General features: G+C 40.2%; 1 protein-coding gene across 1 annotated transcript in view; it reads right to left on the reverse strand.

Moving 5' to 3' along the window:
- The window catches only part of dpydb (dihydropyrimidine dehydrogenase b), a 202947-nt gene that overhangs the window by 82905 nt on the left and 100999 nt on the right, over positions 1–19043 (reverse strand). Inside the window, exons 12-13 of the mRNA XM_077225503.1 lie at positions 8861–9045; positions 7463–7678 (exon numbers count right to left, since the gene is read on the reverse strand). Of these exons, the coding sequence (XP_077081618.1) occupies positions 7463–7678; positions 8861–9045 (401 nt within the window). The remainder of the gene's footprint in view (positions 1–7462; positions 7679–8860; positions 9046–19043) is intronic.

Consider the following 19043-nt stretch of genomic DNA (forward strand, 5'->3'; position numbering starts at 1 on the left):
GCGTGCTCGAACTCAAGAGCGAGCGCTCATGGTACCGGCCACACTGAGATTTTCAACAAACGGAGAAAGCATCACAATAGGGATGAAAGCCAACTCCGGGTCTGTTTTTATACCTAAATATATACCTAAACCTAAAACAAAGCGGAGGTCTCTCCATAATTTAAGTGCTCTGCCGATGTTGATCCGTGTTTTCGTCCAAATTTGATCCGATTCACGTTTTGACTGACGAGCTTCAGCGGATTAAACTTTTTTTTGTTTTTTATATTTATGTGGAGTTTGTGTTGGAGTCTGTGTTGTGCTGGAGGCAGGTCGTTTTCTGGTGTTATCAGACTCCATTTAGTTAGTTGCAGTGCCATTGCATAGACTGTATATAAAAAGGAGAGAGGCTCGGGAGCGCGCTTGCACGACACATCCGATGGATTTCGCGGTAAATCCGACCCGGAGCCTTTACATAGAAATAGGAATACTTGCCTTCAGAGGTAAAAACAAAACCCGACAAGTGGATCATTGTAATGTGTGATTACAACCCCTTCACACACAGGCAATAAAAAAAGGATTCATTTTAGAAGAAAAGCTACATATAGCACCTTTAATAATAATCATTTTTTTTTTAAAAATTACAAAGAAAACTAGCAATAATAGCTGGACATGATACAGTTGTTCTGATTATACATTAAAGTCCAATACAGCCAAAGATTCATAAACACTTTAGCAGGAAAATGTGGGCAAAACTGTACTGATTTGTTTATAATTTTCAGCCATTTCTTACTGATGCTACAAATACTATCAGGAGTCATTCTTTCAGTTTCATCTGTTAGCCAATAATTAAAGTTGGCACGCAGAATTCACAGATAAACCTCATAGCTGAACCCCGTACAATGAAAGTGAATGGTGACTACGACTGTCAAGAAGATTTTCAAGGTAGAATTCTTAGTGAATTAAATTTCAGTCTGTTCCGCACACAAAACTATCATTCAAACCTTTAGTGTTACACGGAAGAAAGGAAATCACACAAGTTAGAAATGACATTAGGGAGAGTAAACACTGACAGAACTTTAATTTTTTTCCCTTTAAGCAATAAAGTGAAAACCTTTCAAGCTTCAAATGTATTATTTCTTTTTTTTTTTTAACAATTAAACATGAATTTATAACATTCTTCTTTTATTTCTCTTTGGAAAAAACCGTAGTGCTTTTTTTTTTTATCTGTTAATAAGTCAGAGCTTCAAGCGCTGTAGAGAAAAATGAACTCTCTTAACTCTTAGACCTAAAAAAGGTGAGTGCACGTGATTTACATCTTATAAAAATATCTTTGCCACAAAGTATGGAATGAAAAGTTATGGCTTAAAACTCCCACTCTTCACACACACTGATTAAGAAGTCACTACGAAGCTTTCTCTTCTGTCATGAAACTCAAACTTCCCACACACGACACCTGCATTTAACAAACATTAAAATTAACCGCAACATGTTAACATCCCTACGCAGGTTTTGCTCTTGCACACACCTGCCATCTCAGTTTGAAGTTTTTAAGAAAATCTTTTACTTTCCATGCTATATGTCAATTAATGAAGGCCTTGGCACTGTTACACCCATTCAGCACTGTTGAACGCCGTTCCAGCATCTGAAACACACGTTATAGGATGAACAGCTATCATACAGCACGCCTGAGGCGATAGTGAATTAACGAGCAGACTCAAGGACACAACAGCAGTATGTTAAGGAGGACAATGCTTATTGATATACATGTACTGCATTAACGAATGAAACAAAAAAACCCTACAGCTACTTTCAACCCTTTGTTTTATGTCATGCGATTTTTGTTTTCACCAACAAATATCACAGACTAGTGTGAAGGATTTTTTATTAATGGGCTTTTTGCCTTTAGATAGTGACATTCAAAGAAATGGCAGGAAACAATAGGTAAAATAAGGGGGTGGGAAGGGGAAATGACACAAGCCCGATTTGAACTTGCATAAGTGCCACCTTAGGAGCACGTGTACATTTTCAAATGGAGAAGCTCATCTTTTGTTTGCAAATTCGATAGATATGTTATGCTATTCAATATTTAGGCATTCCTGTGGCTCAAACAGCAAGATCATGGGTTCAGATCCCGGGGAATGCATGCCCTGAAATAATATATATTTTAAGTTTTAAACATCTCCATCATCAACCAAGCAGCAACTTACAATCCTTTGAAAATGGTTCAGTGTATGTTAATAACAGCGCAAAACATGCTAAAACATCTGAATAATTCATTGCAATCATTCATATTCATGCAGACATTTACCAATGTAAAGCCATCTAAATTCACCTCTGGGAACAGACTCTTTATCTAGCTCTTTCTCTGGAGTTGTGTACGCAAGGTGCCTGAATCAGTGCGGGAAAGTTCCGCCCACACCATGTCTCCCTGCAGAGATACGTGCACATAACAAATTGGCATTAATTGCGGGACGGCAGCCGTCTGTCCCCAGCCACCATTGATTTCCTGCCTGCTTCGGCTGGCCCACATGGACGTGAGGGACTGAGTAGGCTGCCTGTGTTTTTTAAGGGCCTTAGCAGAGAGGAAGAGGAAGAGAGAGCAAAGACTTTCAAACCTAACAGTGCAAGAATACCTGGAGCTCCTGTAGGGGTTACAGCCTGTCAAGAACGTTTTTCAATGCGTTGGGAATACTCTATTCTATTCAGACTCTACTAAGTATAGGAGAGTATAACTCTTAAAGAGTGCACCATACAATTCTAGGGAAATGTGAGCTTTCTGTTTGGTCACAGCCATGCCATAAAGAAATATTTTATTGACTCTGGCGTGAAAAAAAAAAGGACAAACCTGCTCAAAGCCCACAGTTGAACCCTACTAAACACCTTTGAGAGAAATTGGTAAGCTAGGCACCATCAACCCATCATCCAATGTCAGTCTCAGTACCTGACCTCAATAATAGCCATATGTCATAATATCCATGTTCACAAATCAACAGAAAATGATTGTCAGTCCTGGTTGGAGTGCTATATATTGTTATGTTTATACAAAGTTTGGTTATGAAAGAGACTGATAACTGCATTATGTAAACATACTGACAGTCTAAAAAAAATGTACAAATTTTGAGATCAAGCTATATATCTGCTGTATAAATGGAACCGCAGTGGACAACTAGGTGTTCGTCTTGTTATTGAGTTGTGGGTTGTTCTTTGCTGTCAGTCACTAATGTTAGGGCTGCCAAACACTCTCAGGTTCAGAAAGATAGCAGAAAATAGGGATATTGTGTAGTTTCCCTGCTGAAAGAAAAATAGTTTCAACTAGATTAAGACGGTTTGCAGGTCTTGGCTCATGGCCTGGCCAGACTGGTATTGTTCGCTGGTTTTAGGGCTCCAAGTAAAAATTATGGGAGCATTAAGCATATTAAACGACATTGTGTCAATTGTGTTCAGACCTTCTGATTTGATCAAAGTTGCCATCTATGGGTATTGTTAGAATAGAAGAGTAGCTTCATTTTGGTTATTTGCTCATACAGGCAGTATTCAAGACACTCTTGTAAACTGTTGTATGAAAAGGACTATTAAAGAGTCAAAACTTAGTAAATACGATTGTCAATCCCAAACACTGCATTAAGGTAGATTTTGGCTGGGGGGGACTAAAACCTGTTGATAAATACGGTTGTCAATCCCGAACACTGCATGAAAGTAGATTTTGGGAGTAAAACCTGTTAGTAAATATGATTGTCAATCCCCTGTAAGAATGTAGCTTTTGAGGGTGAAACCGGTTAGTAAATACGGTTGTCAATTCCAAACACTGACTGTATGAACACAGCTTTTAAGTCAAACCTTTTAGTAATTACTCTTATTAGTATTCATCATCGGTGAATGGAATATGTTTTGGTCAAACCAGTTGATAAATACGGTTGTCAATATCAAACACTGATTGTGAGAATATACTGTATACACACAGTACATTCCACTGAGTTTTATGAAAACTTACATGAGAATATCTGCCAAGAGGATCAAACCAGACTAAAAAGAACACAATGTGCTCACACCCACCGTTATAAACGCTAACTTAATTGGACAAAGCACTATGTAATTAGAGGCTAATTAGGAGATGTGGATCTCATCTGCTCTGCCATCCCAGTTTTATGCTGCAGATATTAAGTCTCGTAGCCTGGAGTGGTGTGTTTTAAAGCTTAGGTATGATAAGCTCCTGTCTGAGCTACGACAATGATTGAATGTGTTTCAAACAGCAGGGGATGGGCTTATATCTCATGCAGGAAGCGAGCAAGTTCTGTCTCTGCACTCCGATCCATAACCAACCGGCTAAATCAGTAGTGGGGAAAGTGGGTATAGCTGCGGAGCTTTGTCAGGAGCAGCCCAGACAGTGTTATGATGAATGTGTCAGCGAGTGGGAGATGTATTTTTCCACACACGGAAATCTGGCTCACCTCCTTTCTCGCTAACTTTAAAATTCATCATGACTCTGCAGGGGCATAATGAACTCCATCAAAAAATCAGCCGGCATTAACATCATCTCCAACCAGCTGATCCGACGGCTCAGGATACCGCTCATGTGAGCTCAAGAACACGAGTAATAGGCAATCAACCTCGCATAAAAGAACAATAGCAGCCATCATTCTTTCTCATGTACAATTAGCGTAGCGCTGACTGATATGGCCCCTTAGCCCTCCGGCGCTCTGACATGCCACTTCGTGGCTGCCTGACTGCTATGGCACCATGGAGGAAGAGCATGACACTGAGCGAAGTTTCTCACACAGAAATGACTTATAAGGCTAATTGGGCCTGAAGGTTCTGATACATCAGAGATCCCAGCACCCATCAGCTCTACAAGTCTCATTTGCCATTTGATGGCTACGATCAGACAATGTGACCTTCTTGTATGGATCTGAGGACCACTGGACTCTTAGATCATCAGAGACGAGGAATAACACAGAAGTGCCACTAACTGCCATGGCAAAGCCATTCCTGAGGCTCATTCCAAGTCACTGTGGTGACAATTCCCAAAGGAACTCACATCTTGAGACAGAAGGGAAAAAATAAAACATTTACATATGCAATGCATCTCATTAATTATAATTAATGAAAGTGTTGCCTACTTGCTCAGTGTTCCTGTTAGCACTAGGTAAATTAGGTATTCGGCGCACATATACACAGGCGGCTATTTTCATATCTATCGTGACAATGGCTGGGTTGTCCGGATGCTATTGATGCAGCGCGCCCTCGACGGACGTCGCATCTTAGAGTGGCTCAGGAGAACAGGATTTTATAAAAAGTCCCCTATGTTCTAATGACAGCACTGAGCGGAGACACAGAGAACATGTTGACACTGAGGAGTTTTCTTTATACTGACTGCGAGAGAGAATGAAAGAGAGAGAGAGTGTTTCTGTGCAGTCATTCCAACACGTGGAAAGCAATATGAGTTCTATTTACTGAAATATGGCCTCATCTCGCCGCAGCAGTGTAAGATTCCAAGAATTATTAGCTAGGGTTCGCTGTTGACATGGGCGCAGTATCCAGTGAGGTGTGTTAGATGTAACATGACTCTAAGTCTTCTGCAGAAAAACAGCTGAACTAGAATGATCATATTCCAGGAAGAACATAAGTACTGATTTTATAACAGACTGGGAAGAGTTTCAATTTAGAGTAGCATGGCAAAAATGATCAGTACATTTGATATACCAGCCAATAGTGGGTGAATTCTGAACAATATAGAATTATTTATTAGTTATTGTTCATGACAATCCACCTATGCTTTTATGTCTATTTGTTTATTGATTCTCTAAGAAAAAAGTTCACAGATTGCAATAACGCGAAGGGTAGATACTATAGAATGAAATATTAAATCTGTATTAACTTTACGGTATTCAACCCAACGTAATACTTTTTTTAAAAATCATTCAATTTTATTTGCTTTGTTCAGAGAATTTAAAATCATAAATGGCAAATCATGGGAGACCTCCTGGGAAAACTGCTGGAAGAGGTGCAAGTGAAGCCAGCAGGGGGTGCTCACCCTGTGGTCCGTGTGGGTCCTAATGCCCCAGTAGTGATTTGGACACCACACTGTCAAAAAAAGTACGTCCTTCGGATGAGACGTTTAAACTGAATTCCTGACTCTCTGTGGTAATTAAAAATTCCATGTCCTTTGAAAAAGAGAAGGGGTGTAACAAATTTGTCCATTGGCCTCTGTCCATCATCATGGCCTCCTAATAATCCCCATATATACTGATTGGCTTCATCACTCTAGTTTAGTCCCAAATGACACACTATACACCATGTACTTATTTACTGTATATCCGTGTAATGTATGAATTTTAAATAGTTATTTTGTCATTCAACGTCAGAGTCTGATAGCCCCTCCCCTTCCGTTACGTAATTAAAGCTGTGACAGTTGAATACATGAAGTACCCAACATTCCACACTTCATTTTTTCAGGTTAATTAAGTGCATCTTCGTTCATTTAAAGTGTACTTATTCTATTACGAATTGTCAGTGTGAACACACTACTTGCACTATTTATACTAAAAAACACAGAGTAGTGCATAAGTATATTAATTGGGACGCACTTTCAGTCTCCTGTCCACCAATAAACTGGTGTGTGGTGGGCATTCTGGAACAATATGGCTGCAGTCATATCATCCAGGTAGATGCAGCACATTAGTGGTGGTTGAGGACATTCCCACTTCCATATGTAAAACGCTTTGAGTGCCGAAAAAAGAGCTATATAAAATGTAACGAATTATCATTATCATTTGCTTTCTGAAATTCTTTGTAAAATGTATGCTTTGAAGAGCGGTCCAGACACCTCGTCGTTGCCATGGTGACGTCCGATAGGACTCAAACCCTGTACTCTGCCTCTCTTCTTCTTTCTTTTTTAATTCTATTTCCATTTCTAGTTCCACTAATCAAGGACTGCCAGTAAGCCCAGAACAAACAGATGTTACCGATTAATTTTCCCATCACTTGAATTAGAAAGTAAATTAAAACCAAAAGATTTTCTGCCAGAGTTCAATAAACAACTCATGCTTGATTCATTTTTTTTTTTTTACCTCCTGTCAAGAACAAATGTTACACTGCTAACAAGGCAGATGCAAGGCTGCCTAATGGGAAGGTTGTTGGTTTTCCAGTGTTTTTTCTTTTTAAGCCACCAGAATGTGGCTCATTATGGCTGGTGTTAGTGTAGGCATATGTGTATGAGTGTGTGTCATTGAGCTGTTTCACAAGCTGGAAAGACTTGCATTATTGTTAGCAGTGCCCAGTGCTGGTGCTTTCATATGCTTATGACCTTTCAGGGATTTTTGCCAAGGTTTCAGTTTCTATGATGTTGTACAAAAGACTCTGCTCCGCTGATACTTTGCAATGCAGTGTGCGCTTCCCACACAAACATACCACCCAAATCCTACCACAAGTGAATGTGGAGCCTATGGCATTCTCCATGTTGATTTTCTGTGTTCTGTAAATGTACCTTGTCCAGGCCAAAGGTCTTGGTGAGGGCAAAGCCCCAGCCCTGCTCGAAGGCCCTGCGGATCATGGCTGCACTGGTTGTGGGTGGAGCGCTGGCCAGCCCAAACGGGTTAGGAAACTTAATCCCGCACATCTCCACGCTGATGTCCACTGTATCGATCTCGCAGTGGAACAAGGGCAGTTTAGGAGTGGTGCTTACTGTGTTACCATGAATGGACTGCAGAGAGAAAACACACATTTAAACCATTACTTTTTGTGCTTGTCACACACAAAAAATAACACATGGTTACTGTACATAAAAAACGAAATAAACATCCCAAGGGAATAATAGCACATCTTTAATAATTAGTAATAATACTGAACAGTTTTCGCATTTATATGGTTATTTTAGAATGTATGTGTTTAAAGGAATATTCTAAATTACAATTATATTTGAATTGAAATGCATGCTTCTGTTTATATACACAGCAATGAGTCAAAATAAGGCTTCAGCCGGTTACTGCATTCAATAACACACATTTATTATTATTAATAATAATAGTAATATATAATAATATATATTTTTTATTATTAATAACAATTTCAACTTTCACACCACATTCTTTGTTGTTGTTGACAATTTCTCACAAGTTGTCACTAAGGCAGAGAGACTGGCTGAGCCTGTACTGAGTGTCATCACTCTAGTTTGTTTGTGACAGGAAATTTATTGTGTTACAACTGCCACCGGTATTACCTACTAGCAAAAAGAAAAAAACACACATTTTTTGCAAGCTAAAAACCCAGAAAAACAAGTACACTGGGCGAGAGAACATCTCATTCCACTGAAGATCCATATACAAAGCCCTAAAACCAAAATTTAAACACAACACCCACAACAAAATGTGATCTCATCTTCCAATGATTTACGTGATCTTGAACCACTGAACCCATTATCAAATATTTGAACAGCTCATTCTCTGTAGTCCAAAATTACAGAATGGTTTTGGAGGGGGGGAGGGGATTTGCCGAACAAACACTTCAACGTGACTTCCTCTGGCCACTGTTACATTAGCGATTAACCTCTGCATGAACCTTCTCTTTATGCTGCTACTTAGGTCTGTGTGCAAAATCGCAGAAAATAGTCTTCTTCTAGGAAAACGAAGGAAGACACTTCTACTGTTTGAGTGTTGAAGCCAAAAAGCACTCTGAGAAAAAAAAGTCCCCATGGAATAATGCCCTCGCTATAAAAACAGTGAGCGTAAAACTTTGAGTGCTACGCTAATATTGTAAATTGCTGGCACTGACACATAATGTGAAGCAGGCTCTCAGAGCTACACAACTGTGGCCAAACACTAAGTATGTTGTGTAAGACGTCCAAATGCAGAATGAGATGGATTGGCTTATTGAGTGGAGAGCCCACCTGGATGTACTTGTGGATGTGCCAGGAAGCTTGTTTGCCATCATTGACAGACTCCACGGTGGTGTTGGCCAAGCCGGCGATGTCTCCGCCGGCAAACACCCAGGGTTCGCTGGTCTGCATGGTTTCGCAGTTCACCTTAGGTGTCCCCCATCCGTTCAGCTCAACTGGTTCCAGGGCCTTCTTCACTGTTCCAGCACACAATGTTGCAAAGACCAGAGTGGTTAGAGAGTTGTAAACTATTCATTTTCATATACAATGACAAGGAAAGGCACACTAGGTATTTAAAATAAATAAATAAATTCTCAACCGTTCAAAAGTTTAGTCAATGGGATTTTATTATATTTGAAAGTAATCATTACTTTCATTCAGCAAGAACATTTATAGACATTTATATATATCATAGGCAACAAAGGATGTATCTTTTTTCTGCCTTCACAAAAGAAGCAGATGACAGCACTTTGGTAGACTGAATGTTACACAAACACAGCATTCAAACGATGTGCTGTTGCTTTCCAACCTATGTTCAATGCATTTCAGCTTTCCGACACATCCAAGGTCTTTTTAATGGATGTATGTAGTTATTTTTCTTCACAGTCACACAGGTGACCTTGCAGAGTAAACATGTACTGTAGTTCACATGTGCCAAGTTCCACTCAGTTATGTTTAACAACAATAAACTGTCATTATACTTTGTCTTAATTTAATCATTTAAAAAAAACATAGCAAACTTCTTTTTGAAATGTTTTGCTAACATTTTTAAAAATTAACTGTTGTCTTTCAAATAAATGCCATTTGTTCTAATATTTTATATCAAATGCATTTTATTTATTTGTTGACATATTTCATATTGATAATTCCTTCTTTTTTTAAAAAAATAGTCAAAAGGCTAGTTGTATGCATGCATGATCCATGATTTGCTATTCGCTAGTCAGCTGTAGGTAGTAGAGTGCAACAGTTGAGTTTCGGAAGTAAAAAATCCTATTAATTTTCTCCACAGGGGAATTTGAATGGTATTTTAAAAACCTTTAAAGACAAACCTACTGTAAGCTGTGAGTTTTAAGCTTATTTTTAACAGCAGAAATCCTGGTGAAAAACCACATTATCCATGAGTCTGCAGAGAAAGTTCCTCCAATCGGAGAATTGCAACAAATTGCGTCAAAAGAACACTTTAGTGCCCACCCACCTCACAGAAGCACTGTGAATGATGTACAGTAATAGAGTCAGTCTACCTACGCTCTAAAACTACTTAAATATTAGTGTACATATATGCATATTTTTACAATAAACTTGAAATATATTGTTTATATACACAATCAACAACTTTAAATCAGTTTTATATTGTTTTTTTTATATAAACGAGCGGTTTTATATAAACGAGCGCGAGCGCAAGCGCAGGAAAGCGCCGGAAGTGATCTCTCGTGCGTGTAGGTCACTCATTGTTTACACAGAGATTTCGGAAGTGTTACCTTTCACTGTGAAGATGTAAACCTTATTTAGATATACAGGAAATCGCAATGGAAGACGATTTCGATATGAATAAATATGTTTACATCTTCACAGTGACGTACACGCGCGAGAGATCACTTCCGGCGCTTTCGCAGACCGAAGCGCCCGTGACCCTCAGATCACTTGGATGTGGCTGTGGTTACAAGAGGTAAAAACGATATAAATACTGTTCGTTTTCTCACACAAACCGCTCGTTTCGTGTCTTAGGCCATCAATGTGTACTTACATTTACGAGTCATTAAATCATGATTAATTTGGACTTCTCTGTGCATACTCTTTGAGGTGGCGGTTCGACCTAAAAATATCAAAATTGAAACTACTGCGGAAACAAAGACACCTACATCGTGGATGCCCTTGAGGTAAGCTAAAACATACAAAAATTAATTTCAAAGTGAACTATCCCTTTAATGATTCACTGGAAGGCACTAGGAATCTCAAATTTTCTCCTTAAATCCCCACATCTCTTTCCAGCTTTGTTTTCACAGGTAAATATTATTTATTATCTGTCAAAATGATGGAAAACACATTGAAATAGTATCACGCAATGCTGAAGTTAATGAACATTTTTGATTAAGGAAACGTATGTTACGTAATACAGATATATATTACTACAGTAATATTTAACCCGTCCGTTATTGTTGTGGAATGAATCGCGCTTTTGGGGTTATTCATGGTCTGTTGAAAGTACCTTTTTGATGCTTTTACACTTTTAAATGTCATTTTAATGTTCGATGGTTGAAGGGTGAGTAGAATAATGTCAATCTCACTGTGACAATTAAAAAAAATATATATATTATTGCGTTCATAGAGCGAGACTTTCACTGATTGTTTACAGCTTAACGGAAGTTACACTCATAATTGGCGTAAAGCGTCATGGGGCGTAGGAATAAGGTGGATAGGAACTACAGGTGATGTAAGTGTACACTGATTGGCCAAAAACCCCAAACCCTCTTTTACGTCAATAGATCACACACAAAACGTTCCTCTCCCATCTGCGCTGTTTTAGAATTGCGCTCTCACACTAATTCGCCCGGTTTAGTAAATCTGCTCCTTCGTCTCTTAGCCCCACTTTTTGCTCTTTCAATCACATAAATTATGTGTTTACATTCCATCTCGGTCACGAAACCCACAACACACAAAAATGCAGCTCCGATCACGGCATCCTCCATCCTCCATCCACCGGTTTATGACATTTGTAAATGCCGCACTTAAAGACTCCTCTCTCGGTCGCTTTAGAGTTTCTACTTCCGGTGTGAATGCAACCAGGAAAATGGCCCAGGGGGCGGTGGAGTTAGTTGTCGGGGAACTATCCTAGTGTCTAGTTCCTAAAACTGAGTTACTAGAACTACCCAGTGTGAAAGCCCCTATTAGCACCCATTTGGGACCCAAGTGGGCCCATTTAATGAACATCTAACTGGGCCCCACTTAGAGCACACTACGGACGCAATATGGCCCCTATCCGCTAACATATTTGGGGCCTATGTGGAGCTGATGGGCATTTTTTTAAGGCCCCATTTGGGTTGCCCATGGAGGGCCCAAGAGACAGCCAATCAAAAACCCAAATGGTTACCACATGGAAATGTTGACTGGGCTGTCTTGTACCTTTGTGTTTTTGTTTGTATTTAAATTACTTTCTTTCTTAAAATCAAACTTTGTCATGTTGTGATTCACCTTGTAGCTGGTTGGTTTGGTTCAATGCTTTATTAAAGACTAATTTTAAAATCCTGACGGGCAAAACTAATGGGAAAAATATTTCCGGAACCAAGGCCACTGAAAAAGGTTGCACTATATTAGGGGGAGGGACATTCTCATTCTAAAAATTATTTGATTGGACAAAAATCTGTGCAGGATGAGTCATCGATACTTTGGTCTATTTCCCAGAAAGGAACTCTGCATGCAAGCATATCCATCTTTTCAAAGCTAGTAGACGTTGATTCAAAGCCACAAAACTTTGATTTTGATTATTTGGGCGCTATGAGTGTCCAAATACTTTTTGGTGCCACTCAGGACACATAACTGTTCACTTAGTGAGTGCTGGATATTGTTTAAGCTGAAAAATGAAGACATGTCTTTGATGGAGGAAGAAATGACAGTCCCTCTGGATTCCTGCATGAGACAAGCAGAGGAATTTGTAAGCCTGACGGCCCTGTTGATGCTTTGCTGTGGCTCTTATTGTTGAGTATATTTTCCCTTTTCTTTTTTTTCAAGACCAATCCCCTAGTCCCTCCGTCAGCTCTCCTCGCCTGACGCTCCAGTGATCATGAAGACTGCCGGCCTCATCACTTTCAGAAAAAAAACAACAACATCCTCACACCCTCCTGTTTGTTTCCATCCTCCCCCACCCCCCTCTTTGTCTCATCCACACACGCGCGGGCTGTGGAGTGTGACAAATCTAAGAGACTCCTGAGATCTTCCCTTTAAATGAAATGGCCTCCAGAATCCAGTAGTACTCTCCAGAGAAACTTCTCATACAACTGCTCATTGCTAAGCTCCATTAGAAGATGGAATGCTGTGTGAAACATAGGCAGGAGAGACGCTGACATAAAGAAATGCAACAGCTTAGAGGACACAAAGCCACTTGGGATGGACGAAAGGGAGGGGGGGGGGGGGGGGGTTAATTCACACATATGAATTAAAGTCACCAGAAAAACCGCATTGACAATTCTTATTTTTGTACTTATATTAATATTAATGTACCCTGGTAATCTTCAATCAAAAATAGCGTTCCCTCCCTCTTAAAGCAATATATCTTCTCTTCTCTGATGATGTGTTTACTGGCACGAGGGACAACCTGTTATTCACATGACATCAAAGCAATAGCAAACCACACCCATCCAATCAATTCCTGATGGACAAGTCCCACTATACATTTTTCACTCGCATAATGTCACAATAGGGAAGAAAATACAATTGTAACTTCCGTTTTATGCTCACTTTCATTTATTGTTATTGCTAAAAAATATTATGTGAAACATGACAAAAATATGATTGTGTGGGGGAGGGTTCTACACTTTTACCATGTCTTGACTCCTGCATTGTTGGGGGGTTCATTTCATGTATGTTACATGCTCACAGCAATGTGAATGTATTGGCAGTAGCAAGTCTCAGTTCTTTGAAGTTAACATAAGATAATCCATATATATTTTTCTCTAGTGTAGTGTACTGAAGTTTTCCTTTTTAATTATTTATAGTTATAGGCCATCTGCCTTTCTCACCACCCAAAAAATACAAGTTTTTTGTAAAGTAAAAATTATTATTAATGTTATTATTATTTTATACAGCCCTACAAGTATTTGCCTACAAGGCACAACAAAGTTGGTGTTCTATATATATATATATAAAACGTTAGACGGACTTAGAGGCTTTTGCATATGAAGTCTTCATTTATTTATATATATATATATATATATATATATATTAGTGCTGTCAAACGATTAAAATATTTAATCGCGATTAATCGCATTAATGTCATAGTTAACTCGCGATTAATCGCATTTAATCGCACATTTTTATCTATTCTAAATGTCTCTTGATTTCTTTTTGTCCCATTATTTTTTCTCATTTTAATGCTCTTATCAACATGGAAAAGTGGATCGGCTTGCTTTGTGCAAATGTTTTTTATTGAAAACAACATTGGCATATATTGTGTTCAATTTCACACTAAAACATTCTTACTTGGAGCAAATAATCTCTCACACAATGTAACACTGTCCATCAATAAAAGGGTGAAAGAAATACTGACGAGGTCCTGATATTGACGAGGGGGCGGAGAATTCGCATCAGCTGTGTGTGTGTGTGTGTGTGTGTGTGTGTGTGTGTGTGTGTGTGTTTGGCCATCATCAAGTGGTATTTCAGACTGGACGTGCTGCGATGATGATAGCTCAGTTCACAACGACAAAACACACAGATCACTTTGGTCTCGTCAATGGAACCATTTGGCAACTTTTTAAAAGTAAACGTTCCATTCAGAATCTTATTGGCATCCATTTCGGTGTCTCGCGCTCGTCATCCACTCAAAACTGGACGTTTTGAACGTTCCTATAACATTCAGAAATAACGTTTTTATAACTTAATGGGAACGTTATGAAAACGTTCTTATAACCTAAAATTGTTAGCTGGGGAAGAGGAGAGATACGCGATTGCACTGAACACGTTTTAAGTGCAGGCACATATTGTCTGAGCGAGCCCAGAGAAAATTCTTACAAGAGCGTGTATCTGAGAGCGCGCGACTCGAGCAGAGAGATTCGTGCTCGGCACATTATATTCCACGCGCGAGCAGAGAGATTCGCGCTCGCGCATCCGGGCTCGCAAGCCCAAACAAGTGTGTGCGGCGTGCCTGTTGTTTTGTTTCCGGTCTAGCTAGATCCGCTTGCACTTTCAAAACGTCCATGCCGCGTCCTATTGCAAAAGCATGTGAAAAAAAAACTACAAAGTTTGCTAGGCCAAAAAGACCGTTAATCGCGCGATAAAAAATTAACGCCGTTAAAATGGGTTTGCGTTAACGCCGTTAATAACGCGTTTAACTGACAGCCCTAATATATATATATATATATATTTTTTTTTTTTGGGGGGTGAATTTTAAAATCACAATATTAACTAGAACAATTAGATTTTTTTTCCCCAAATAGTGCAGCCCCAGAGGGTTAATATCTTGTTGAAAACGGCACTCCTGGCTGCGCTGGCTTCTGTTAAGAGAGTAGGGGACCTGCAGGCATTCTCGGTCTACAAATCGTGCCTGGAATTCAGACCGGCCAACTCTCACGTTATCCTGACAACCCAGGCCCGGATACGTGCTCATGGTTCCCACCACTTCTTTCAGGGACAAGGTGGTGAACCTGCAAGTGCTGCCCTTGGAGGAGGCAGACTCAGCCCTTGCTTTACTTTGTCCCGTTCGCACTTTGCGTCTATATGTGAACTGAACGGAGAGCTCCAGGACCTCAGAGCAGCTCTTTGTCTGTTATGGAGGACAGCAGAAGGCAAAGGCTGTATCTAAGCAGAGGTTGGCCCACTGGATGGTGGATGCCATCATCTTGGGGTACCAAACCCAGGGCGAGTCGTGCCCCCTGGGGGTGATGGCTCACTCTAACAGGAGTGTTGCTTCCTCCTGGGCGCTGGCACACGGCGCCTCGCTGGCTGATATATGTAGAGCTGCGGGCTAGGCAACACCCAACACGTTTGCCAGATTTTAAAATCTTTGTGTAGAGCCAGTGTCCTCCCGTGTACTTGCCTCAAGTAACCAGTAAACAGAGGACCCATTCAATGTCTTGCATGCTGCAACATTCCCCTCCTAAAGACCGGATACGAGCACCTAACTCGCTACTCAGGTGAGTCCCCTAGCTAGCGAACCCTGTTGGGGTTCCTCCTGTACTCTGCAGCAGACAGACGTGGAAACTGACACCAGGCCTAACACTCATAAGAACACCAGTGGTTGATCCCGGTGCTAGGCTAGGTGCCCATATGCTGTGATCCCTACAGCAATCCCATATGGGTATTCTTCCACAGTACTTCCGTCTTCCCTGTCGGCGAGCCCCTGTCTTTCCCTTGGCAGAGCCCCCTCTGCCAGTATTGACTCCCCGCTAACTAGGCCGGAGCTACCGCAGAGACCTTCCAGCACTTCCCTAATGGCCGGTCCATATGTGAGACTTCCACATGACACCACCCTACGGGTAGGATGTGGTCTCCGTAGCGCTCCTTTCTGCTTGGAAAAGGCATGATTTCCGAGTGTTATTCAATAGTCTCACTAAGTAGGTCAAAAGGAACATCAGTGATCGACCTTCTCGTCATAAAGCCCTGTCCCATCTTCAGGTGGCTTACGTGGAGCGCTGGAAGGGGCAGCACCATTAACATGTGGAAAATTCATTACATGGACTTATCTACCGGGAAGTACCACACATTGAGAGAAGTCTCTGCGGTAGGTCCTACCTGAAGAGGGAGGAACTTCTACAAGCACATTAACTGGTGGCACTAAGGCACCCTGCCTAGGGGAGGTAAGACCAGTAAGAGATCCAATGAAGGAATAAGGCATGGGTTAGAAGGATTCAACTTCCTGGCGCATCTGAGAAAATCTGACTCATGTTGTGCCTGTACGGCGGTCACATACACTTGCAAGGTAGAAGGGTAGGAAGGAAAGTACTGACCAAAGTGCGAATCTCTGTGGGTCTTCCCCTCTGGAAGAACACCAGTTTGTGAACAGACTACAGACTATACAGACTATATAGTCGCCTCGTAGCCCGGCAATCCTGGCTCTGGTTTGAGTGATAGTATCTATCACCGCTGGTGATATGCCAGGTCTACCACGTCCCGTTCAAGGCCCAAATGTAGATGTTTAAGAGGGTGGGTGTTGTTGTCAAATTGTGCCCTGTCCATGAAAAAGGAGGTCCATCCTCAGGGGATTCACTAAGGAACAACTTTTGTAAAGAGCATGAGCTCCGAAAACCAAGTTTGCGAGGGCCAATAAGGTGCAACCAACAAGACCTGTTCTCCGTCCTCCCTGACTTTGCACAATGTCTGCAGGCTCACTGCGGGAAACGCATATTTGCGCAGCTGTGTGCCAGCTCGTCCATGCAGAGGGGGCCTTGGTCAGGGAATTCCACATCAGGCAAAGGTTCCTGGAAAGTGGACAGACCTGAGCTTCACTGAATTTACTCCAAATCAGCTGGACCATTTGTTGTGAGAGAAAGTCTGCTGCGCTATTGAGTTCGCCTGGGATGTGAGGGGCCCGCAGCGACTTCAGACTGCCACTGTCAGTGTAGTCTGTCCAGACCAACATATGCTTGTCCTGGATCAATGGTCAAAACCTTCGCAGGGCCAGCAATATCGCCAGCAACTCGAGGCAGTTGATGTTCCACTGCAGTTGAGGTCCTGTCCAGGAGCCCAACATTGCGTGACCATTGCACAAGGCGGTCTCATATGCAACAACCTGAGTTGAGTTAACAGTTCACCGGAGGGGAAAAATAATAAATGAATAATGACTGAAATTTCAGAATGTGCCAGTGTTGTTTTAGTAATATTTATATACCATTTGTTAATATTTTGATTGAGCTTTTATTTTAATATTTTTAGTTTAGATTTTGAGTAAGTTTAAAATATGCTTTTTATATTTCTATTTAGCTTTAATTTATTTCTGTTTTAGTTTTAGTAATTTTAGTACTTGGACTTAAACTTGTTTTATGTTAGTTGCAAAGACAACATTTCCAATTTTCGCTTGTCTAAGTTAATTTTTTTCATAAAATATTTGTATTTTATTTCATTTAAATTAACACACAAAAAAAACACCTTTTGAGTTCCACAACAGTATAAAGGTTTGTAACAAATAAGGGAAAACAATTATGACAGGATTTAGTTTTTTGGCAAACTACATAATTGTATGTCTCAAAACTGCATTGCTCTGAGACCTAGAGGCCTGAATACAAACAACGTCATGTTTCATGGGGTCCACGGTGGAAAAAGTACCCAGTCACCTGCTCATCCCGCTGGCCAGTGGTGACCTAATCACAGACCAGCTTGCCCGCCCAAGATTGCAGGGGGTGAATTTCTTGCCATCTCAGCTTTTCTCTAACGCTGCAACGCAAACCTCTTCTGTCGGCTCCACCGGCCATTGAAGTGGATAAGTAATTCATATCTTGGGCAAGGTGCAGGGAGTGAGTGGCATTTATAAGCTCGCTATCTCTGAGCTTCGAGCCGGTGATGAAACGACTCTCCGCTCAGAGACATTACAGTGTTTAGGATGGATGACAGGTTCGCCAGAGAGCAACAACAGTGGGACAACAAAACGCTAAGTAAAGAAAAAAAACATGAGGAGGTGAAAAATAGCTGGATGAATGTGTGCCGACAAATAAACACAATGATACACAGCGGGGTACAAAAGTCTGAGGCCACATCTGGGATTACCAATTTAAACCTGGAAATAAACAGTTTTAGGATCTTAAAAAATATATAGAGCAAATGAACATTAAATGCTTAAGATTCTGCACTAAGAATAGATCACTCATCAAATAATAAAATTTGTGACACTGATAATTTGTCTCTTTGTATTGATCAGATGTTATTGCCTCCATTTTAAGTTTTTGGATCAGTAAAGCAAAAGGGGAACAAACCAGATACTAAGACATTCTGAAATTTATGGTCATTTTTCAATTAAACTTTTTGCTCAAATTATGTTATATATATATATATATATATATATATATATATATATATATACATGTTATTTAATTTTAAACTATAGAAACAACAATGTTAAAAAGAAACAATGATATAATAAGTATAAAATAAATAGAATACAAATCAAATAGGTAAAATACAAATAAAATAGGTAATAATAAATGTAAGACCTTATGAAAAAATATAGAAAATTAAATATATAGTCAAAAATATAGTCAAACATTTGTGATCCAGACATGATATGTGAATGTGTGGTAAATGTTTTTGTTTAATCTATTGAAATAAGGTTGTATTTGCGATGGTGGATTGATAAAGGATTCCCATAATGAAACAAGGCTCTCGTTTTGAGGGTCTTATCATCTCCTGCCGCTCCATCAAAGTGATGGTTATCACACTGTGGCTACTAAAATCTGCTAAGGAAAGATAAGTGGGGCGGTGCTGAATGCTTATTGACGAGAGAACAGTCTGGATTTTGTGATGGCTCGCTGGGGAAATCTTTCACATGGAACACAGG

Source organism: Siphateles boraxobius, unplaced genomic scaffold (assembly GCF_051911475.1).
Source record: "Siphateles boraxobius isolate OS27281-9 unplaced genomic scaffold, OSU_SipBor_1 1, whole genome shotgun sequence".
Classification (NCBI taxonomy): domain Eukaryota; kingdom Metazoa; phylum Chordata; class Actinopteri; order Cypriniformes; family Leuciscidae; genus Siphateles; species Siphateles boraxobius.